We start from the raw sequence: 24,846 nt of genomic DNA on the forward strand, positions 1-24,846 counted from the left end.
CTTTCCTTCCCTTCCTTATTTTTTTCTGACTAGCATTTTCTGACTGGCATTGTGATGAAGATGTCTATTAGTAGATAGTATATTTTTTATAATTTTTTGTTTCTTCACTCTCACCTCCTTACTTGAAATAACAACAGACTCTCTCCAAGCTTAAAACAAGGCAAGAGAAACAAACATTAACAGGACTCAGGTTTACTAGCATTAGTCCCTCTTCCCATTTTTCTCTCCCTTCAAAAAGCACTTTCAGTGACTTATGTGCTTAGAAGTAAGGTCTGTTGAAATGACAGCAAGGGAGGCACAGCAAGCAAATAAACCAAGCCTAGTTTTTTAAAGTACTCTTTTGTCTTCCCCACCCTCACAATGAAGTAGACAAGTTCTCAAAAGCAATATTTATCTTCCTTGCATTCAATTCACCCAGCCTTCCATGGGTGACTCATGCCCAGATAACTTTGGCTGTTTGTTTGAATTGTGCTCCGACATCACCAGCTGCTAAAGCTTTTGACCACATAACATTCAGAGCTTAATATCAGTGTTCTAGACTTTATCACATGAGGTTGGAAAATGGCAATTAAAGCAGAATAGTAGCATGTTTGGCTGATACACATTAGATGATGTTGTGTCTCTCTTGTTGCTACTTTGCATTGCAATCATCAGTGAAGCTAACTGCCCCTGGTGCAGTGGCTTTCTCCTGCTGCAATTGCAACATTTACGCAGTCAGGTGGCATAAATGGGCGTGATTCTTCTCTCTTCATCTTCCCTTTGCTATTCCCAAGTGGGGTAAAGTTGCTTTTATTTTTTTGCTTTCATACTCTTTTCTTTATTGAAATTTTGTATTGTTTTTCTGTAATTGTGCAATTGCCACAAAAATTGAATGGAATGCATGCACTAAATAGAGCATACGTGGGCAGATAGCACAATTAGCAAGGTGGTGTGGAAAAGTGATTGTGGGACCGCGCATTGCCAAAGTAGCACTATCAAAGAGAATTGGATAGTGATTGTTTCAATATTGATGTTTCCCTTACTCAACAACACAATTGCTGCAAGACAATAAGTTGGTGTGATAGAGTTCCTAGTGTCAGTAAGAACCTGTCTCCAAACTAATAATGACTGTATACATTTTGTACTATTGGGGGAAGAAAATTCTGATAATGTTGTTTAACAGCAATAGCAGTTGTTATGGATAATTATGGAAACTATTACTAGAGTTTGTGCTTTAATCCCCATTTCTTTAGAGAACAAGTATGGATTATGTGCAACTACCACCTGGATTTATACTCTAAAGAAGCATGGAAGAACATTAATTCATTAGATACATTGCAATCATGTTTCCAGATTTCTCCCTCCTGCTGATAGTCTCTCAGTGCAAGGCTTAAAACGCTTTTCACAAATATACTGTGCCTTTGAACCTTCATAAAAAAATCAAAATGGTAAAAATTTAGAATGAAATAATAATTGTGTGTTTAATAAACACGATTATACCCCAGACAAGCCATGTGTTATTAAATCAGACATGGAGTATAATCAGTTGCCTGGTAGCCCTAGGCATTCAGTATATTTGGTGCAAGAATGTCATCCATCATAAGATGTAAAGAAGGAAAGGAAGAAAGAACTTTTAGGCCGCAAGGTAGTAGTCGCATTTTTTAAAAAAAATCCATGTAGCATATGTCAAAGCAACGTTTTCCAATATATTTTATGTTGCCACTACCAAGTATTCCTGTTAGGTACTTCAATTCCATTTCAGACTTCTATTCCAGCATGATGCCCTCCAACTTTCATTATCTTCAGTCATAATAAATAATAGCTGCACCTCAACTCCAGGTAGACGATGACAACCTAGTACTTTTTTTCTAGGATGAAGAGAAATCTGTAGGGAAGAGAAATGAGTTAGATGAGCTGTATTGAATACTGAATGAGATGATGAGAGGTACAGGATGGTCAAAAACAGGTAAATAGGGACTTCCAACAAGACTGTGCATTTTGGAAATGATGCAGAGTTCTAGCAATTTCAGAGTTTCCTTCCTCTATTCAGAATATATAGCTTCTCCATTGGTGCCTAGCTATTGTCACTCCCATGTGTGGGATATGTTTAAATACTTTTGCATGTAATAAGTAAATGACTTGACCTGACAATAATATGGTCCTCCTTTTTAATCCATGTATTCCTTTACAACAATTTTTCACCATTCTCTGCATTATTGAGTTCGATAGACTTAAGCTCTCGTGTAGTGATACAAGGCAGTTTCGTAGAGTAACTGATTCTCATAATGGAGGGGATGACCACTGCTGTTCTATTCAAGAATTACATGGAAGGCCTCGGTCACATTGACTTAGTAAAGGTAAAGGTTGTCCCCTCACATTAAGTCTAGTCATGACTGTCTTTGGGGGTTGGTGCTCATCTCCATTTCTAAACCGAAGAGTCAGCGTTGTCCGTAGAAACCTCCAAGGTCATGTGCCGGCATGACTACATGGAGTGCTCTTACCTCCCCCCCATTTTGCAAAATAGTTACAGAACCTTCAGAGACTTCTGTTTATCACCGTTTTGTTTGCCCCTTGGCATATCATCTACCTCTTATTTGATTTAGGTGTTTGTGTTTGTGCTGAGTGATCTTCAAAGTTAATTTTTTTCTGTCAGTGTTTGTTTATTTCTGGCTTCTGCCTGCACCCCACATAAACACAATTGTAAAGGGATTTAAGATAAAGAATTAGTGGGAGTTGTTTTCAGCTGTGTGTTTTTTTTTGTTTTCTTCCTTTTATGTGGAATTCTCAGGGCCATTTCCCCTGATGCAAAATCAGTACTTGAGAGATCTTACTGCTAAACAAGGTCATTTTTAAAGAAATGAAGACTTCCTCTTCCTTTTTAAAAGCCTGATTGAAAGACATTTTTGAGATAGACTTTTTGAACTTGAGGGAAAATGTCATTTATGATTTCAAAATGAGACAATCTTCAGGAGAGCTCCTTTGCTGTATTGTGACAGTGTTACCCTGTGAAAAATTAGTATTTCCTACCATCTCCCATTAAAAAAAAATTGAGCAAGAGAATTTGCAGATGACACCCCAGTAATTTTTGTGGCATGGTGTCCTCATGTTCTTTTTGTATTTTGTAGAGCAATCTGTACTTTGTATTTGGTTTTAACTTAAACACCAGCTTCTCCCCATCTTTCTTCCACATTTATTCTGAGAGTTAAGAAGAACTATACTGTACAATCTAAGGTCAAATGCAATTTGGAGAGGAGAAAAATAACCAGAAGCTAAAATAATCTTCCAGTTCTCAGATAATTAATCTAGTATTAAAACTGTCTCTTTTGTTTTGTATCCTTCTCAAGTATTTTTTAGTACTGTTACCAATTTGGTGAAATAGATTTGTATTGTGGAACCAGTTGTCTTTACTCCCTAGAACCTTATTTATAATGTTAGGAAAGTTTTGTCTTTGCATGTAATAATCCCTCGTATGAATCCCTGGCCACAAACATTGATTTTTGAAATGTACTTGTTCATGTACTTGAATTTATTCAGATGACTTACATCCTGCTAAGCAGTTTTTAAGAGCTTGTTTATGAATTCCATATATCTCATATCTTACATCAGAAATGATTTAAGGAAGGAGATTTGGAGCAGTATTTCTGACCATCAGTCTAGGAGGAAGAAAAGCTAGGCATCTCATGGCTTTGCCAATGTGTCAAGAAGGATTTAAACAAATACAGAACAACAAAGATCAGGGTATGGAAGTACTTCATTACAGATAACATTACTTCAACATGTTAGCTTTTAAAATACCAGGGGAAGAATAGTGCTAGTGTGAGAATTAATTTAATGGCTACCAATATTGCTACACATTTAATATGTAGCTTGCAACATTCAGACTGTTACTTTGAGTGAATGGGGCATTTGGGAGGCTCTGAGGTTATTTTTGGGTTCTGAGTGATTTGTCAAATAAAACAATATATTAGTAACACTTTACTAATCAATAACATTACCTAAGCTGCTTCAGAACATAGTGGAGTCTCCTTCTTTAGGGATTTTAAAGCAGAGGCTGGATTGTATATTTCTGCATAGCAGTGGGTTGGATTGGATGGTCCTTGTAGTCTCTTCCAACTTTATGATTGTATGATTCTATAACTATTGAGCAACATGTTACAATCCTATGTGGGGAAAAACACTAACACTAGTATGTTAGCTTTTTTAATCATGTTCCCAATCAGTTTTTGTAAGCTACATTCTATTTAGGCACCCCATATTTGTTTTTAAGCAATCAGATTCCATGTTTATAGAAAGAGGGGGAAAAGGTTCAGGTTACCAATACAAAGCCAGTCATCTATCTAGATAACTATCAGTGAAGAAGGAGAATAAATTACCATATCCCTTAACAATGAGGTTTCTCTACATGTAAGGTTCCTATTTTGATCCAAGATTAAATTCCAGGATTCTAGACAGGTAGACATTTGACCTTTCCAGATTCTTTTAATTCTAGACTCTTAGCAGGATACCCTTTAAAAGGTTTTGATTTACTACTATCTAGGTAAATGCCAGTCCCGTTCCCTTACACCTATTGCTCTTTGTAATTTTAGGATAGATAATGGTGAAGAAGGGCCTTAAACACCTTAAAGTCACTAAATCTCCTCTGATTTGGGAGCTAATCAGTTCAGCCCAGGTGAGTTCCAAGGAGTACCATGTGCTATAGGCTATATTCAGAGGAAGGTAATGTTTGGCGAAGGGCTTATAACAAAAGACCCTCACCATAAAGGTATGCAGCAGAGTAGCTTATTTAGCAGCAGCTGTGTGACCCAGAACCAGTAGCCAGTATAAGATGAAATAAAAACACACACGCTATTGTTAACTTCCTTCTGAGGCTTTTCTTGTAGAAAAACAATATGGTTGTACTATTTACAAAAACAAGGTTTCCATACCATAAACAAAGTTCTTTATACTTCCTTGTTATATCTTTGCTTCAGCTTCTTGCCTTCACACAGGGCTTCACTCACATGTAGATAAAGAACATACAGCAATCTTCAAACTGAAGCACCTCTCTCCTTGGAACAGTCAAACACAGCACTTTTTACACCAAGGAAGTCTTCACCCAGAAGGAAGTCTTCATACAGGAGGAACAACTAACTAACCGGCACACCTGTTTATATTACCCTACTGGTTTTGCTTAGTCATTGCATCACTTTAACTCTTTCAGTGCCTGTATATAATTTTTTGTCATTAAAAATACACTGTTAATTTTCAATATTTCTGACAGGTAATTCCAAGGCACCTTTGAGTATTTCTTACTTAAGCCCTGTGAAATCTGTGGTGTTGCCAGAAGTCAACAGGGGACTTGAGAGCACATGCACACACGATTAGAGAGGGAGTGAATTATGAACATTAGAACTAAAACAGTAGGGTTTTTCTCTATATATTAGGGAAGCTACTTTTTTTAAAAAAGCTGTGAACAAAATGTCTGTGCTAATTGCTGTCTGATCATGTTTTGTTATCGCGATCTTTGGTATAACCTGTTATATTTTTTAATTTATAAGGAATTTCTATTAGCTTTTGATGAAAGGTTGCATACTTGTTTTTTATTCTAGAAAAGAAGAGACAAATTTAATTGAAAGTACTTTGGGACTCTCCATTTTCTGAGTTACGTTTCTTGTACTATGTCAAGTCAGTTGACAGACCTAGAGCAGTAGGGAGTTCATACTGGAAAACTACACACTGTACAAAAAGAACTTCTGTTTGGAAAGAAACAGTTCTACTTTCTGACTCCAGAACTAGAAACTATTCGCAGTTTCTACTAGAAGTTAATTTGTTGGTGTCAGACCTCTGTAAACTTGCAAACAGCAAAATACCTAGGCATCGGTATCAAATGTTTAGGTATCCATTTAGTTATGTATGTGGGATGTCTTTTACTACAATTGTTTATGTCTTTTTGGAGGCTAGAACTTTAATATGGAAAGCCACAATGATTCAACCAGAAAATCACAAGGTCTAGGTGGAGAGAGCAGTTGGGAAACCTTCACTTACTTACCCTGTGCCTATGTTACTATCATATTCTCTGAATACATGAAGAAGAAAGGAAGCCAGACCTGTTGGTCCATCCACTGACATCTCTGGGTCCAACACTGGGATGAAAAATGTTTTACACATGTAAAACATCTATATGTAACTGAAAATCTATTTGATCATTCTCTCACTTTGGTCCTTGACTCCTCTGTACAGAAGAGTTGGCTGCAACTTCTTTAGATTAAGGAGTCGTTTTGTACTGCAGAGAACCATGCACATTGAAGCCGATATATAGATTATCATAATGAGAAGTACCAGACCAGCTTTCACTTCAGCAAGACAGACTTTTTCATTGTGTTGCTAGAAGTTGCTTATACTCCCACTTCACTTGCACTTTCTTGTCTCTCTTTTGAGTGCTATGGCTTTCTTCCCTTGAGTTGCTCACTCAAACTGGCCCTGGACTGTGCTATGATTGTTATTTTATGCTTCAAACCAGAAGATTCTTATTTAGCACCTAGCCAACTGTATAGTTGTACTTAAAACTCAATGAGAATATGTAAAAATGTCTTCAATGGGAAGATGTTATTATTTGTTTTTTCTGTCCAGTATAAAACAGTGAGATCTAACAGTAAACTCACTATGACTTCTGGTTGCTTTCCTTGGCAATCAGTAACAGCTGTACTGATTACTGTCAGTCTGAAATCTGTAGGAATCTCATATAATTAATTTGCTACTCAGATGCAAAACTGCCAGTCTTTTTAGCGCTCAGGTCTTAAGTGATGTTATTACATGAACACACGTAAGTCTTGTCTACACTGATCATGACGTACAGCCTCTTTAACAGTGATAGTTCTTCTTTTAGGCTTTAATGAAATATACTAACATTCACTTCTTGCTCTGCAGTTTCCAAGAAAATGTGGTCTCCTGCTGTGTTTTACTATATGCATACAGACTAGATTGTGATGGCTTCGGGAAGGAGAGTGGGGTAGGACAGGTCCCTGGGGTAGCAATCATCACAATAAAATAAATAAATTAAGAAAACAGTTCTAGTCTCTGGAGTTCATGCTTTGTACTGTTATAGATCCCTTTAATTTTTTGTGAATATCATAATCCCTGCTCAGAGCGGAGAATGAATAGTTTACTCTTCAGTAAGAAAGTGGAGTATCACTTTCTCTCCCCCATCCCTTTGGTTTTGCGCATTCCCATCCTACCTGCTGCTATTACTTCATGTTTGCACTCTTTTTCTGGCTCCTTGTCGAGGTCTGGCAGCAGCACACCACTCTTTCTTTAGTTCCTTAGTGACATGATGGTCATGGTGAGTCTGAAGGCTAGCAGCTTTTTATGCCCTATAGAACAGTTTTACAAGCCATCCAGTCACCTGGGAGCCAGAGGAGCTGGAGGAGAGGAGCACACCATCAAAGTCTAACAAGGTGCTAGAACCGGAGGCCTTGCTTGGCAAGGAGGGGGATAGTTGCAGTTGTAGTGATAGATGAGACAGTGGGGGATAAACAAGAGGCAGGTCATCATGAGTAAACTATGATACTTACCTCCCGAACAAACTGTTTGTTTGAATTTGGAGGGTGGGCAGCAATGCAATTTCAGTGCAGTATATTACAGGTAGGTGTGGCACTAACAGGGTGAATTGAAAGCAGCTGTGGGGCTGAATAATCTGAATTACAGATGGATTATTTTGATGGTGTTAGATAAGTCCTTATTTTCATACTTACGGTACATTTGAATTAAACTTTCTTTATGAAGTTTGCTGATATCTAGTATCTACTGTAGATCTCAGAATACATTGTTTCTTTAGTGTCAGTAAGGGTAGTAGTAGACATGAATGAATTATTTCTTTGAAGTAATACTCAAAGAGATGGACATGATTATCTGTTTTATCACAATAATATGCTGGCATGATGGAGGAGTCACTTAAATCACATTTCCAACTTCATTTGGTAAGGATATTGAACAATAAGTGGCTTAATGATTAGCCCCCTCCTTCATCACACTAGAGCATGGGTCCACTTTAAATCTGGTTTCTGCCTCCTACTGAATTCTGGGCTTTGAAGTTTAGTGAGGCCCAGGACCTGTCTGGCTGAGCAGTTTAAAGGCCCTTTCCTAAACTAGAATTCTGCAGGAAGAAGAAACTGGATTTAAAGGCTCTAGTGTGATGAGGTCCATAGTGAAATTAAATGATTGATTCATAAAAGAGTCATAATATCATGTGGACTGAATTAATCGCAATTCCACAAAAGTTACAGGGAAATGGCACTGGCCATTTTAAGAGGTCCCATTTCAGTACAGGGGATCAACAACATTTTCTTAGTTATAAGGGAGCTGTGGTGGTATAATGGGTTAAACTCTTGCACTGGCTCAACTGCTGACCTGAAGGTTGGGTTGCTCACTTGAAGATTGCCGGTTCGAATCTGTGAGATGGGGTGAGCTCCGGTCTGTCAGCTCTAGCATGTGGGGACATGGGGAGAAGCCTCCAAGCTAACACATCCCAGCATCCCTTGTGCAATGTCTCTGTAGACGGCCAATTCTCTCACACCAGAAGAGACTTGCAGTATGTTCTCAAGTGATTCTGACATGATTTTAAAAAGTTATACGGAGATTTAAAGTGTAGCAACTAGCCTATAGAGCTATGAAAAACCCTTATTTTTAATACCTTGTAGGATAGTAGATTTCCATGTTGAGGATAAACCCTGTCCCTATGGATGTTTTCTTAAATCTGTATAAGAAGAGATATAGGGTCTCTTGTTCAGTACAGAATCATGTGTTCACTAAGCTCTATTTGCTGTGCATTTCCCAGTTCCTATTCAGGATTGTTCATGTTTCATCAGTATACACCTTAAAATGCCCCACAATGATTTTCCTGCTTCTTGAAGTAGTGTTTTAAGCCTGGACATGCACAAGGCTGCAACACAGCATGAGTACAATTGTTCTCTGTAGATGTACTCCCATTCCTTCTCCCACTGTTTTAAACAATTGCATTTAATTCTCAGTCTGGATGTATCTGGCAGGGGTTCTTCAGCCATCCTGCCAGCTTCTTTCAGGTGATTCTTGCCAGGTGACTCACAGAAGGTCAAAAGAAGAGGTACTATGTAGTGGCCAGCTGAGATTGGGGTTAGAGATGACTGTTCAATCTTATGTATTCTGTCATGACAACCTGAAAGGATCTGTTCATTTCACAACTGGGGGCAATTTGAAATAGGCAGTGGCAGTAAAGAGAAGGTAAGAAATGTGGCCAACACATGTCCAAATATCTCTCCTACAGTGGAAAAATAAAGTAGAATCTTGTGATACCTTACATACAAACAAGTTTTACTTGACCTCAGCTTTCATCAACAGTAGGTCATTTCATCTGCTGCAGGCACTGGCAGCAGATGTCCTCCTTGTGACAGCCTTATGTGATTGGAAATGGCTCAGCAGAGATTCTGATGTACCATAGGAACAACATGGAAGACAAATTACTGTAGAAGACACTGTAATAATTTTGGTTAGATCTATAATACTGGGAAAAGTACACAGATCAAAAAGGAAATGCAGGATGGCTGAGTTCAGACAAAACACTATGAATCAGTGAGATGGATTGTTAGATTGACTGGTCATGACCAAAATCTAGTCATTCATTTGTCTATAATTCTTGGGCATCAGGGAGAAGGGAATATTATTTTTGTTCCCAAGCTTTCTTCAAAGATCCTGTATGATTTCTTGTCTGTAGAGTTTCATGAGCTATTATATAAAGTTCTTTTTGAAATCTGAGTCAAGATTCTTATCAGGTCTGTTGAGGACAGCTCAAGTATTATTACAGAACCCCATTTTACAGCCCAGTGTTGTGCAGTTCTGTATTAGACTTTAAAGAAACTTCATCCATTTCTGGTTTGGCTTGGTTAATGCTTTTTGAATACAAGTATGCCTCATTTAATAAAGGAGATGTGTTCCTAGGCATGACTTCTTTAACAGAAAAGTTGGTTCCAGAAGTAGAAATAAAATGGAAAGATAGATTCTTGCAGCACAAAAAAGGCAGAGCATTTCAATATGTTTTCCCAAACCGTTTATCCAAAATGTACAATATGCACAATATTCACAAGCAAAGGATATTATCTGCTCAGGTAATCTGTGCACCTGAACATTTTAGACCTTCTAAAAACCATGTGAAAACTTATTCCAAAATATATCAAGGGAGGATTTTTTTTTCTTTTGCTAACCATCATTTTTCTTATTTCTATTTTGATGGCCAGACTTATATATGTAAGCTTTTTTTCTGGGGTTGGTGAGGCAGAGGAAGTATCTACTTTGTATCTTAATTATGCGTGCTCAGTAGGAAATTCTGGAAGCAACTGTTGGTTACCTATTATAGGCAAACAAACATAGCTACAAAAGGATTGGCTAGAGTTAGAACCTCGTCCTTTCCTCAGATCAAGCTTGATTGTATTGTTTACTTCAGACATGCTGCAGGGACCCAACCCTGAAAGTCTGTGGTTCTTCATCCCACCTTCACTTTCTTCTCTGTGTCTGAGTTGCTAAAGACCATTCAGTTAGACAGAGGTCAAGAAGAAAAAGAGCAGGCTGGGTATAAAAAGGAGGTTTTTTAAAAAATTGTGATCCGAATAAGTTATAATTAGAAATCAGAAACATTTTATGGAAACTACAATTTCTGCCAGCATGAAATGTGCGACTGCTCTTTATTTGCATTTTAAAAGCAGCCTTTTGACTTTAATCTTTCAGGCAAGTAGAATTCAAAGCAGCACTGAAAAGGCATAATTATTTGGCAGTCTTCATGCATGATGACTTTTGCCATTGTATCAGGGATTGGGGGTAGCAATGATGACAGAGGGAAGTATTTAAAAAACTCAAGAATAGTTCTACTCACCTTTCACCTTGACCTCACTGTAGTAAATTTTGGCTCATGCAGAGTAGGTGTGTGTGTATGTGCGTGAGCATTCATGTTCAACTTTGGAATCAGGAAATCCAGAGACATATAGTGAACACACAAAGGTTGCCAAAAATGCCAGAACACACAAAAAGAGGCAAATATAGTTAATAAAAATAAAGGGGGAAAATGCACTTTAAAATATTGAACTGCGTGCACTGGGGTAGGTAGACTTGCCGGTGATTTAAAAGGCTTCCAGGAGAGGAAATTTGGCAAGACATTTTGCCCCCTTCCTTAAGCTATACTTTCTCCTTCTTTTAATTAGGTTCTAGATAACAATATGCTAGTAATATTTAGCACAGTAGGAGCCTGAATAATCAAGGAAGATGCTAAGAAAAATATTTGATTTTTAAAAACTCACAGATCAAATGGATGTTTAGTAAAATTCTTCTTTAGAAGCACATCCAGTATGCTATAAAATAGTTTACTTCAGATTACATTGTTTGTGTATTGGAAACTATTGTAAAGCAATCATTATGATTCAATCAAATAACTAAATGAAAACTTGTATAATTCTGTAGTTATTCGCAACAGGGGATCCAGGGTGGCTTAAAAGGTTAAAAAAAGATACAAATGAAAACCTGAAGTTACAAAAGTTTCAATACAATTAAATTTAAATAACAGTTAAACGTAGCACACATGCCATTTTAAATAGCCTTCTGCATGACCTCCTAGTGATCACATTTAAACAACCAGCACATAAACAAAATATATTGTAAAGAGACAGCTTATAGACAGAATAGACTAAATACATGTTATCCCAAAAAATCATAGATGGGATCCATAGTTTGTTTTAGGAAAAAGTGTACTTCCTTCTCTTTCCTATATTGGTCCTTCTCTATGGTCCTTTTAGGAGCCCCAGTGGCGAAGTGTGTTAAAGCACTGAGCTGCTGAACTTGCAGACCGAAAGGTCCCAGGTTCAAATACCGGGGGCAGAGTGAGCGCCCACTGTTGCTTCAGCTCCTGCCAACCTAGCAGTTCGAAAACATGCCAGTATGAGTAGAAGATAGCGGGAAGGTAACGGCGCTCCATGCAGTCATGCCGGCCACATGACCTTGGAGGTGTCTACGGACAATGCCGGCTCTTCTGCTTAGAAATGGAGATGAGCACCAACCCCCAGAGTCAGACATGACTGGACTTAACGTCAGGGGAAACCTTTACCTATGGTCCTTTTAACTTTTCAATCTGGTGTTCATTCACTCTTTTCTTACCTTTAATCCCACTATCCTTATAGTTAGGATCATTTTTTTTGTTTTACTCTCTCTTTCTCTCTCCACCTCTTAAAGTTTTTAAGAATTCCAGGTTCTCAAAAAGGTAATCAATCCTGGCATGTTTGTCCTCTGCTGCCTCTGGCCCACAAAGAGCTGCCTATGTCAAACCTAAGTATAGGAAATGCTAGGAAAGTTTGCAATCTAGTGACTAAAGGCGGTAGGGCAAGTTATAAACAGATTTCATTTAATCAAAATGAAAATATCAAGCTATTAAAAATAACACTGAGACACAGCCCTCTAGAATTCACTTTATTTTTATCCTGAGACTCAGGTGTCCAGGTTTTGTGAGGTTTTTTTAATAACTCACTTGTGTGATTCTCAAGTGCAAACATTGTAGACAACACTGGAATGGAAGAAACAGAGTATGTTACATCCACAAATATTGAAGTATTATCCATAATTAGCATTATAATTGCAAACAGGCCAGAAGACCTGCTTGACAATTTGGAGAGACCCTCTGATGGGGTGACTCATAATTAGGATTATTACACAGGGACCTTTTTTGCTTTTCTGCGGTGGAGGCTATCACAAAAAATATACAAGGATTTTTTTGTTTTTTGCTCATCAGTTATCGTTAGTGTCAGTGTATTTTGTGTGTGGCTCAAGACAATTCTTTTTTTTAATATTTATAATTTTAAAGATACATTAAAAGTGGAGGGAAAATTTTGAGTGATAGGAAAGAAACCGAATATAGGAGAACAGTAGGGTAAAAAGAGAAAAGGAAAAGAAAAGAAAAAAGAAAAGAAAAAAAAGGAAAAAAACCCATCCCCTAACAAACAAACAAACAAAAATTCAACTTCCAGTAATTTTCTCAAGACAATTATTTTTCCAATGTGGCCCAGGGAAACCAAAAGGTTGGACACATCTGCTCCAGAAGATGCTTAGTTCTTTGACTTCTGCTGCTTTATAATCTTATTTTGGCTTCTTAGAAGGTTTTCCTGCTGAGATATTTTGTTCAGGTTCCCACCCTCTGATTTTCCAGTTTTCATTTGCAGTTCAAACTCAGCACTCTGTATCTTCTTATCATGCTTATTCCCCAGACAAAATGGCTTAGTAATGGTTGACTTGCACTGGGGAATGTAAAGGGAAGAGAAATTATAGTATTGCCTTGACTACGAATGTGGTACTAGTCCAGAGAATATAGTTTATATATTGTTGAACAAGTACAAAGTGCTTGACAGTGGGAAACCTCGTAAACACCAGAGTTCAAGGAACTAACTTGACAATTATAAAATATTTTGTCCAGAGAGTACTCAACTCCTTAGCACACCTATCTTCATCTAATCAATACTGGATAGTTTATAGCTTGGACTAGGAGGGTGTGCATCATTGTAGCAAATACTATTGGAAGAACACACTGCTCTGCTTGGATAGCAGTAAATGAAATATTGGAAGGCTGTCAATATTCCTTAGTCAATGGTTGATCGTAAGGCTGCTTTCATTACTGTTGAGCCTTCTTAGCTGAGGAAATATTTTGGACCAGACTTGGAAATTAGGCTTCTCCAGCTGTTACTGCAGAATAAGTCAGATGTGGAGGAGGTGTTATACTGCAATATGAACAGTAACAGTTGTTTGTACTGCTTTGTCATAGCAGGTTTGGGTGGAGGAAATTTCAGGACTCACACCATGTGTTTCTGCATTTTCCACTCTCTTTTATCTGTTTCCTCCTTTTCCTTTTCCATTTTACAGAGTTGTAGTGGGGAACCCAGAACTTTCTACAGAAATGTTATCCCTAGAAACGTCTAGGTCCTCCAAGTGGTAGTTGACTATTGGGTTACATTGGGGAACTAGATATTTCTGGAGAGATTTGTAAAAGTTAAGCACACAAATGGGAAGAGAAATAGAAAATTAATAAATGAATAGCGGTCTGCCATTCAACTACAACATGTCAGTATAACAGGTGAGAGAGGAGTTTTACTGGAATCGTTTCTGCAGAAGGTAGGACTAAGGCTGCTCATCCATAGCCACTTAATCCAGATAAGAATTGGATTAAAGAGATCCAGTTCTACTCCAAGAGTCTCTACAGACACCCCAAAGAAGCTCCTGCAGCAGACTCAAAGCTCTCCTCATGCCAAATTGATCAAACATAAATACTTTTCTTACCTTGTTGGGAGAATTGTGCTGAATAGAAGCAACCCATTAGATAAGAATCAGTAATGGGAATCATGGCAGGGGAAAAACAAAAAAAGAAAGCGATTCTATCGAGGGAGGGGTTACCTTCCTGAGGGCACCATATCTGGTTCCTTCATCTGGATATTCCAACAGGGGCACTGTTTCCATGAGTGCTGTGCATGTTGGTCAGACTAGTAATATGGGTATGCTTTTGTTTTTCATGTGCAGGGTGAATGCACAGATCCTTCCTAGGCATTCCAGTATTTGGTGATTAGACTTTTCTTATGAACCAAAAATTCATGTGCAACATGACAGCCAACAACGATGCAGTGACTTTCTCACAGTACATCAACATAAAAATGTTACAGACAAAGAGCTGGGTGTAGTCATATCTGAATCTGCTGTTACATAAACTTTCAGCCTGCACAATTGCACCAGCTAGCAAGTTTTCCCACTTTTGACTTTTTAAATACCCCCCACCCCCCAATGAAGTAGGGAATAGATTTGTAGGCCAGGGTAAATTTTTGCAAAAACCTGGCAAGTCAGACAGAACAGAGTTGGTGTCTGTTCTATAATAAAAGAGCCAAGGCTAAATATAGTATGTTTGTATTTTATTTCAACGCAATTAGTTCCCTAAAAGAATGAGCTGGACCAGAAGTTGGAGAGGAGATTTGTTGTGGAGCATGGACAGTGAACTGTGTGGAAAAAAGGAAAATGTTATTGTGCAGTTAAGATAAACTTAGACAAAAGCAATATCTGCAGCTGTTGCAAAAAAGGAGCTGAGGCTAGATCAGCAATCAAGCCTTCAAAATTCAAAGCCAGGTTTCCTGTATTTCTGAAAAGTTCATTTTTGATGGAAAATTGATTTTTTCCTATATGTTCCAAATTTCCAGAAATCTCTACTGTGTGTCTGACCATACTTTTCTTTCCTCTGCACATCAGTACAGAATAGAGATATAAAAAATTTGGAAATGTTTCACACTCTCTCATCTTGAGAGGAGGACAAAGGCCGACTTCCCTCTGAAGAAATTCTGTGAAGAAAATCCAGGGATAGATTCACCTTAGCGTCACCATAACTCAGAAATGACTTCAAAGCACACAACAATAACAAATAACCTAAATATTTTAAAGTCACCATATCCTGTTTCATCTTGGAAGTTGAGCAGGACCAGCAGTGGTTAGTAGGCTTGAGCGATCCATGAAAAAATTGATTCTAAACTCGTTTCAAAAGCAGGGGGCGCCAGCGTTTCGTTTCTGATGTCATTTCCGAATTTTGCCCCCCAAAAAATTTGAAATTAACGAAAATTCGTTAGTTTCAAAATTAATTCGTTAATGGCGGACGCACATGCGCAGTGGCCAAAAAGAAACAGCACGAGGGGAGATTTTACAGGACTCTCCCGCCCTCATTTTTTGACTGATCTTCTTCAAACTTGGTACAGTGGTAGAACACATTTAACACTGATAGCTCACCAAAATTTGGAACGTTTCCCTTATCCTCTGATTTTTGGCGAATTTTCATAGCTTTTATAATAAACCATTTTTTAATAATTGCAGAAATCTGTTCCTGGTTTGAAAGTCTTATTTCCTGTTAAATTGGGTTGTCTTTACTGTGAAAGTCATTGTTCTACTTCAGAAACTTTGTTTTTGTGGCTGAAACTTTGTTAAATTGGTGTGTGTGTGATATATACTGTATATATATATATATATATATATATATATATATATATAGTCCCTGCATATGTGTGTGTGTGTGTGTGTGTGTGTGTGTGTATAGGTAAAGGTAAAGGTATCCCTTGACGTTAAGTTCAGTCATGTCTGACTCTGGGGGTTGGTGCTCATCTCCATTTCTAAGCCCAAGAGCCAGTGTTGTCCATAGACACCTCCAAGGTCATGTGGCCGGCATGACTACATGGAGTGCCATTACCTTCCCGCCAGGTACCTATTGATCTACTCACATTGGCATGTTTTCAAGCTGCTAGGTTGGCAGAAGCTGGAGCTAACAGCGGGCACTCACTCTGCTCCCGGGATTTGAACCTGGGACCTTTCGGTCTGCAAGTTCAGCAGCTCAGTGCTTTTACACACTTCGCCATTGGGGCTCATGTATATATAATATACATACACATACACACAATGTGGAGAATATGTGGAAAGGTAGATAGATAAGTTGGGAGCCACAGCGAAGGCACCTTCCTGGGAGCAAGGTCTAATAATAATAATAATAATAATAATAATAATAATAAATCCCTTACAATATCCAAGATGGCTCACTGCTACAGAATCTTGGGAGGTTTAGTTTGGTATGGTACCATTATTGGCAGAGAAAGCTAAGCTGTAGGAGTTGAAATCCAATCATTTATCCTCCCTATAGAATCAATTTTATATGCATTTTTAGCTACAGAAAAGCTAAAATCAGGACAGTAAAAGAACAACACCCAGAAAATGGGAATTCCAGACAGGAAACAATCAGGGCCAGCTAATACCTCCCAACAAAGGATTCCCCCAGGTAGGAAGCAGCCAGGCTTTGAAGCTGCAAGGCTATTCAATGCTAATCAAGGTGACCAATTGCAACATTCACACTTGCCTCCTACAGACAAGAGTTCTTTCTCCCACCCTGGACCTTCCAAAGATATATAAACCCCACTTGCCTAGCTTCGCACAGACGTCAAAACCTCTGAGTATGTCTGCCACAGATGTGGGTGAAATGTCAGGAGAGAATGCTTCTGGCACATGGCCATAGAGCCCGGAATACATACCACAACAGTGTGATCCCGGCCATGAAAGCTTTCGACAACACAACCACAGTATCCATTCAAGTTCATGTAGCGTCGTATGGAGACCTGTATTGGGGGGAGGGAGAGTGCGAATCTGGGCCCCTGGGAGTCGTAGTCCTCCCTCCCTCCCTCCCCGGGAGCAGCTGAGGACGGGCCTGGCCCACACCCCCTCACATCCCGGGCCTCTTCCTCCTCACTGCCGGGCCCCGCGCCAGCCTCCATCTCTGCGTGTCTCTGTCTCTCTCGGTCTCTCCATTCCCGGCTCCATCCGCCGCCTTCCCGCCTCACAGAGAGACACCAGGCCTGAGCTGAGGCGAGGCGGCGGCGGCCATTTTCCCCCTCCATCTTCCTCCTCCTCCTCGGCCTCCTCCCCCCTCGCCCCCTCCCATTGGCTGAGCCCGTGACGCCCCTTTTGCTGAGGGGCAAAAGGAAAGAGCCTGAATGGTGGGAGTTTGGGTGATTTGCAAAAGCTTTTTTTCCTAACGAAAAAAACGACGACATAACAAAAAAAGGCCTCTCGCGGTTCGAAACCGCGATATCCAGACGTGTGGACAATCAAGGCCGTATATTGCTTCAAAAGTAACGAAAGTAACGAATTAATAACGGGTAACGGGGAAATCGAATTATTTGAGCAAGCCTAGTGGTTAGTACTTGAATGGATATGCACTTTAGGCCATAAAGAGGGAACTGCAAAACCACCTCTGAATGTTCCTTCCCTGAGAAAGCCTTATGGAATTAATGGGATCACTGTTTGCTGAGAGGTGACTGGAAGTCATATGCACATGCACATAATTGGATTGAGCTAGTTTGAAGGTTCTCCTTTCAAGACTTGTTGTAGGGACTGTTCAAAAGTGCGTGCATTTATCTATACTCAAATGTGTAGATTTGGGGGGAGAAGAGAGGGAAAGGGAAGCAATAATACCATTGTATTGCATTTGATCTTGATTGAAAGTGTAATTACAATTGTGAAAATAAAAACTTTCATCCTGAAAAAGAATATTTTTAAAATATATGTATTATTTGCCATTAACTAAATCTGCTGATGACCTCCTCTTTAGGTATAGAAGATTTCTCTTTAGACTACATTAAGGTTCACGTACAATATTATAACTTCTCTATTTTTGCATAGTAGCTCAATCTCTTTCGTGTGTAATTGTGTTGTAATGAGCCTCCTACATTCCCAGGCCTAAAATCTTCTGACCAATAAAAAAAATTAATTCCATCTCCATTTGAGCATATTATCTTTGAAACACAAGGATGAATTCATAAAATATTTTATCCTGGAGTCAAAATGAGCATGAACATAGGTCACCTTTATCAAGGCTACAATATACCTTGTACTATTCTACCAATACAAAATACAATTGTTGAGGTAGCTGGAATTGTTTGATGTGCACCTTTTTATAATATGATTCTGAAATGATCTTGTCCTTTTCTCAAGTTTGTTCATCAAGGGAGTTCACTATAGAGCATCTTTTTGCATTGTGATTTGCACAATGCAAAGTCATGTTTTGGTTGGCAGGCATTGAACTTGCCTTTGTTTTCAGTATTCTTTCCTATTTAGTATTCAGTACATGGAAGGGAACACGCTATCAGGGAATGAGCCTGCAGACTTGTACACTGACTCAGATATTTAAATTTAGTTCCCCTAAGGCATGAAACACAGCAATACATTACATTTTTTTTCTTAGTAGTGGTGTAGAAATGGAAAGATTTTAGTATGCCCCCTCCAAAATTTAGCATGAACATAACATAAAATTAAATAATTTGTACATTTCTAAATGGTGTTATTACATTGTTTTGTGCTAATCAGGGTTACGACTTAAAACTAATAACTGGAGATATACAAATCATAACTATTCATGAAAAATAATTTCTGTATAAATTCGGTTTTGTGGTAAAAGGTGGGACTTTTGCAGAAGGGTATTTTTGTTAAAAGAGAGTTTTTCCCCCTGATGGATAAGAGTGGATAAGGAAGAAACTTCTGTTAAAAACAGTCATGGTATATTTTTGGTCTCTAAAACTTGTTCTGTCCCTGGCTGTGCAGTGGATTGTGCATTGGTCAATAGCTCATTTTCTGTTAGTTTACACTGGAGAGCCATGTAAGAAATGGGTTAGGGCAGTGGTTTTCAACCTTTCTAATGCAGCAACACCTTAATACAGATCCTTATGTTGTGGTGACTCCCAACCATAAAATCATTTTTGTTGCTACTTCATAACTATAATTTTGCTACTGTTATGAATCATAATGTAAATATCTGATATGCAGAATGTATTTTCATTGTTAGAAATTGAACATAATTAAACCATGGTGATTAATCACAAAAACAATATGGTTGGGGAGCAAGGACAATGGATGATGGAATTTGCAGTACCTTCAACCAATTCAGCTGTGACTTCCACAGACCACTGAGACCCCCCCCCCCCCACTAATTATAGACCTAGACCAAACTTGGGACACAGAACCCCCACAACGAACAGAAAATACTGAAGGGGTTTGGTGGGCATTGACCTTGAGTTTTGGAGTTGTAGTTCACCTACATCCAGAGAGCACTGTGGACTCAAACAATGATGGATCTGGACCAAACTTGGCACAAATACTCAATGTACCCACATTTGAACACTGGTGGAGTTTGGGGGAAATAGACCTTGACATTTGGGAGTTGTAGTTGCTAGGATTTATAGTTCATCTACAATCAAAGAGCTCCTTCAAACCCACAAATGATAGAATTGGGCCAAACTTCCCATACAGAAACCCTATGACTAACTGAAAATACTGGTACCTATACTATACTGTACATTGTTTATTTGAATTGATACTATAAATAAAGTTACAATTATCTATTGGATGAATGACAGGGATGGGGTTACGGTCAATCACCGGGTTAATTTAAACCCAGTTCAGACCCGAAATGGTATAAAACAACAATTACTTACCTATACAGTTTTGAACATATAAATTGATGTTACATTCGTAATATACAAGGGATTATATTACAATAGAAGTAATATATACAATAGAATGTGTAACTTGAACACAACTTACCTTGTATTATATTATATACCATACTTTTCCTTTTTTGCTGGGATTTATAGTTAACCTACAATCAAAGAGCACTCTGCATCCAGCCCACAATGGATCTGTACCAAACTTGGCACACTACCTACATGGCCAACATTGAATATTGGTAGGGTGGGGATGGGGGGATGTTTTTGAATTCTGGGAGTTGTAGTTCACCAACACTAAGAGAGCACTCTGTACCAAACCGATGATGGGACTAGTAAACTTGCCACACATACACACATTCTATTCAATCCTTTGTTGCCCCATTTTTCAGCTGCTTTGAAAATGTCCCAGTTCTACCATTTCTTCCCACTTTCCTCCTTTATATTCAATTAACTCAGCAGGATGGAGCGAATATTGTCCGCCATAGGCAAATAACAAACTACTGCAGCTTCTCCTAGCTTGTAAGGTCTTCCTCACTAATATAACTTCTAATATCTTGACTAAACTCTGATGTTGCTTCACCACATGTCCCAGATTTCATTTGTAAAATGTTGAAGAGTATGATGTTTTAATATGTTATGAACCACCTTGTTTACCTACCTGGAAAGAAAGGTGTGAAATAAATAAATAGGTGGCACTAACCAAAAAAGAAAAAATATACCAGCTACTGGCATATTTTCATTTCTTTAGAAGGCTAGTAGGGGAAAAAAAATTTTTTACACAGACCATTTTACTTTATTACAAAACTGTTTATAATTACCACCTATGTGCATATAACTACTTCCTAGCTCTTCAACTAATGTTTCAGTGATTTATAGCCTCACATTAAATGGAGCAGGTGACAGTGTCTAATCTTAAGTGATTCTGAGAACAATGAATCCACTTAGCATAATATGAGTGTGAGAAACTAATGAGCTTCCATTAGCAAACACTGTCTTTTGGTTTTCAAAAGGAGAATAAATATTTTGTCGTGTCTATTAAAATTATTCGGCACTTATTCATGTTTTGCAGGCAATGGACAGAAGGCTTAGCATTATTTGTCACTGATTTATTTGTGATGTGGTGAGTGTCAGGACAAATAGTTTAATGGCCAGTTCCATGGTGAAACAGCCTGCAAGACAGAAATTACAGACCAGATTTGTCAGCTGATTTAAAAAGAGTGTCACTATCCTCAGAGGTAGCAGTTTAGGTCATTTTCTTCAGAAAAGTTGCAAGGTAGCGTGGAGAAATTCTTAAACAATGCACACTAAGTACCACAGCTATGCCATTATTCCTATTAATTGTCAGGTAAAATGAGCATTTCATGGGCAAAAAAGCTGTATCAGTTCCTCATCCATACTACAGTTTGGAGAAGGAGGAAGAAGATCTTAACGTGAGAACACTTCATTTCATGGGCAGTTGTGCTGCTTTAGACAAGACTAAGACATTCTTTATCCTAATGGTATATTAGGGGAAAGATATGAGCCAACATTTGTTTTTTGAAAATCTGCTTTTTCCTGATTTTCTATTTCATAGCACTTTTGTAATACATCTTGTTTGCTGTATTCTTGCCATTGGTGTAATAAAATGTCAGTTTTCTTATGCAGTAGGCTTCCTCTGTTGTTTAAAGTGTGTATACTTTGAAGCAATATGTTCAATCTGAACATCTTTGCGTTCATGAGATGTCACTGGATATGTGTAGAAATTCCTGTACACAAGCTAGGAACCTTCTTTCTTGGTTTGCTATAATATACGTTAGAATCATGGGGATTTTATTCTGTGACCACATAACATTAAAATTGTGGATGGAAGCAGAATATGAAGCAAAATAAATCAGGTTGGCTGTTAATAATGACCAGAAATTTTAACAAAGTTGGTTTAGAAAACTGTGCAGGATGCTTTGTGCTGTAATAAAGAAATGTTTCCTAACTCCATTCTTCGTCTCTTTCCAGCTGAACAAGCAACAGCTACAGGTTGTGAAGGAGCGTTTCCTGGCCTTTTTGAATGGAGAGACACAAATTGTGGCTGATGAAGCATTTTGTAATGCTGTCCGAAGTTATTATGAGGTAAGTAAGACATGTCTTTCCTGGTGTAATCTTAAAGGTATTTGTGGGAAGGGTGTGTATGTGTATGTAAAAATTGATGTTATGCAAGTACCAATCAATCAAAAAGGGAAGACTAGTGAAATAACATATTTAAATGTAAAAGTTTATATGTATTGTCTATATTGCTTGCTTAAGTCTTTCCCCACATCTTTCTGCATTTTGAAAGATAATTTTTCAGTGGGATGGTGGGGAACAGAGTAAAGAAAGCATTATTACTGGTGCTTAGAAATACAGCCCTTCAGTTGGTTTTGTCACATGTACGTTATCCATTTATATCTATAGATACACTTGCAACAGCTTAATGTATCCAAACAATAGGAGAAATAATTCTTCAGAATGATTTTTTTGTGAATCCTCATCTTATGAGTTACATTGGCATCTCCTGTAAAATCAATAAGAATGCTCTGCTTCCCCTTCATAATGCATTAGTGCACACATTCATGCATTTCATGCACATCTCCCTATACAAAACCTTCTACTAATAAGATTACTAATGTGTACATCACTCGGAGACTGATGTGATTATCACTTATGAAGGTCTACCTGTTCATCTTTTAGTACTGCCTCTCTTCCAACGCTGTTGCCTAGCTCAAGCCTTGTCACCAGTGTTATTTAAACTCAGCATTTGTCCCCAACGCAACACCAACAGGGACACTCTCCCCCACCCATATAGTGTAAATCATCTGCCAAAGGAACCAAAATAGTGTCCCTAACAATAACCCCCCCTCCCCCGTGCTTGCTGGCACCATAATTTAGTCCTCCCTGGTGAAGAACAAAAAGGCTCATGGTCAGCACCAGCTTAGTGCTCCTGATGTGCTTCTATAGCCTTAGCCTGGAGGGAATCCCGGGTCAGTTTTATGCAGGTAAATCCCAAACTACCTACACTTGCACACTGCAGGGAACATTTCTTTCTCTTTTTAACAATTGCACAGACAAAGCTTCATAGAGACATGAGGATTTGTGATATGGTGAGAGGCATGGATTCATGTTAAGCATTACAGTTGGATTCTTACCATTTCACACTGTGAGTAGAAATACCATGAATAGTGTGCTACTTACAGGCAGGGGAACCTGAAGAAGTCTTATGGCTCACCTGGCAGCTAGAGCTTTCTGCTGCATCCACTGCTGCCCTACATCATTACATTAACAGGGACCTGAGAATTTGCATTTTTTTTGTTATCTCAGTGGCCTTGGACCCAACTCCCCAAGAAATAATGATGTCTGACAAGGAAAGATGAATTGCTACTCTGGGAAGCCTCCCGGCCACAAAAACAGGTTTTGAAATCTGGAATTGAACTTTCAGATATTTGTCCCCCCCCCCCCCCCCAAATAAGGTTCTGGGAGTAGAAAAAATTCACACATACCTGACATACAGACTTGCCTGCTTTACACCAAGAATGGGAAGCTTGTAGCTCCTCAAGGCATTGTAGGCTTTTTGAACCCCTCTATTACTTTTGGGTGGGAAATGAAATGTGATAAATTTTGCTTCCTAAAGCTTCTCAGTGTGGTGAATCACTTCTAAACATGTTTAAGCACCCCCATGCACTTTTCTGAGAATAAAAATAAAGTGTTTTTACTTTACATTTTTTTCATGTGCTGTGGTGGTTGGGAGTGGCCCCAGTGGATCCTGGGGTAATTGACTTGTGCACCTTTGCTTCTTTGCCCATGCATTATTTCCTGACATTTCTCACATTTTCTGATCATACAGTGAAATACCTGGGCTTCAGGGAAGGCACATAGTTCTGCCTGAATATCACCTAAGGGCAAAGATAGAGAAATATATTCTTGTTTCCCCCATACCATCTCATACTTCAGACGTACCACAGTAGAAACACATCTCAAGAGTCCACTAGGACTTCTGAACCATATTATAGAGTTGTCCATGGTCAGAAGAGCCATTATATATAATGAGTTGTTGTTAAGGCATTATATAGAAAGTTATATTTCCCTAATGGGGACATTTGTTCTATTTCTTTTGTAATATGGGCACATACTGAAGCATGGCATGGTTCGACTGCCTGTTGAATTTAGAAATCAGTAAACAACAAAAACTGGCTGAATTGCTGAAGAATAGTCCCCAACTGCAAAATCTATTCACTGTATGATGATTCTACAGATTTGCAACAAATTGTAGTAAGGCTCCCATTACCCAGCAGAGCTGGATCGAAGCACTAATTATCAGCGGAAAAGAGACTGTGCCCAGAGCAATTGTTTAGTTATGCAATGGCACACTTGAAAGGGGAGCAGTACCATGCTCTTGGTCATGCCATTGATCTGACTATAATCCAAATAAAAGTGATAGAACAACTAGGTGATTTTAGGTAGATAGCATACCAACCAAAGAAAGGGCAGGACCAAGAGCAGAATTTAAAGGAAGAGAGATTGACCCTAAAGTTAACATCATGTGTGAGGTTAGGTCGGAAAGTATGTTGTGGAACGGAAAAAGAAAGCCCTGTTTTGAGCAACCTAGTGTGGGAATAGAACAAATGATAGATTTGAGACAAATGGTCAATGATGAATATGTCTTAGATATATGAATTCAGATACACTAGAGTCAGTGCATTATTTGTTTATAATGTAAGCCGGGATGTGAAATCTTTGGCTTTCTAAGTGTTTTGGACTTGAATCCTTCAGTTCCCAACCAGCATGACAGTGACAAAAGATTGTGGGAATTCTAATTTAAAAC

General features: G+C 38.5%; 1 protein-coding gene across 11 annotated transcripts in view; it reads left to right on the forward strand.

Annotated features, from left to right (window-relative positions):
* Positions 1 to 24,846, forward strand: part of cadps2 (calcium dependent secretion activator 2) — a 307,122-nt gene that overhangs the window by 34,253 nt on the left and 248,023 nt on the right. For all 11 annotated transcript variants that reach the window (XM_062982339.1, XM_062982340.1, XM_062982338.1 and 8 more), the window contains exon 2: positions 22,008 to 22,121. In XM_062982339.1, coding sequence (XP_062838409.1) covers positions 22,008 to 22,121 — 114 coding nt within the window. The remainder of the gene's footprint in view (positions 1 to 22,007; positions 22,122 to 24,846) is intronic.

This window comes from Anolis carolinensis, chromosome 5, assembly GCF_035594765.1.
Source record: "Anolis carolinensis isolate JA03-04 chromosome 5, rAnoCar3.1.pri, whole genome shotgun sequence".
NCBI lineage: Eukaryota > Metazoa > Chordata > Lepidosauria > Squamata > Dactyloidae > Anolis > Anolis carolinensis.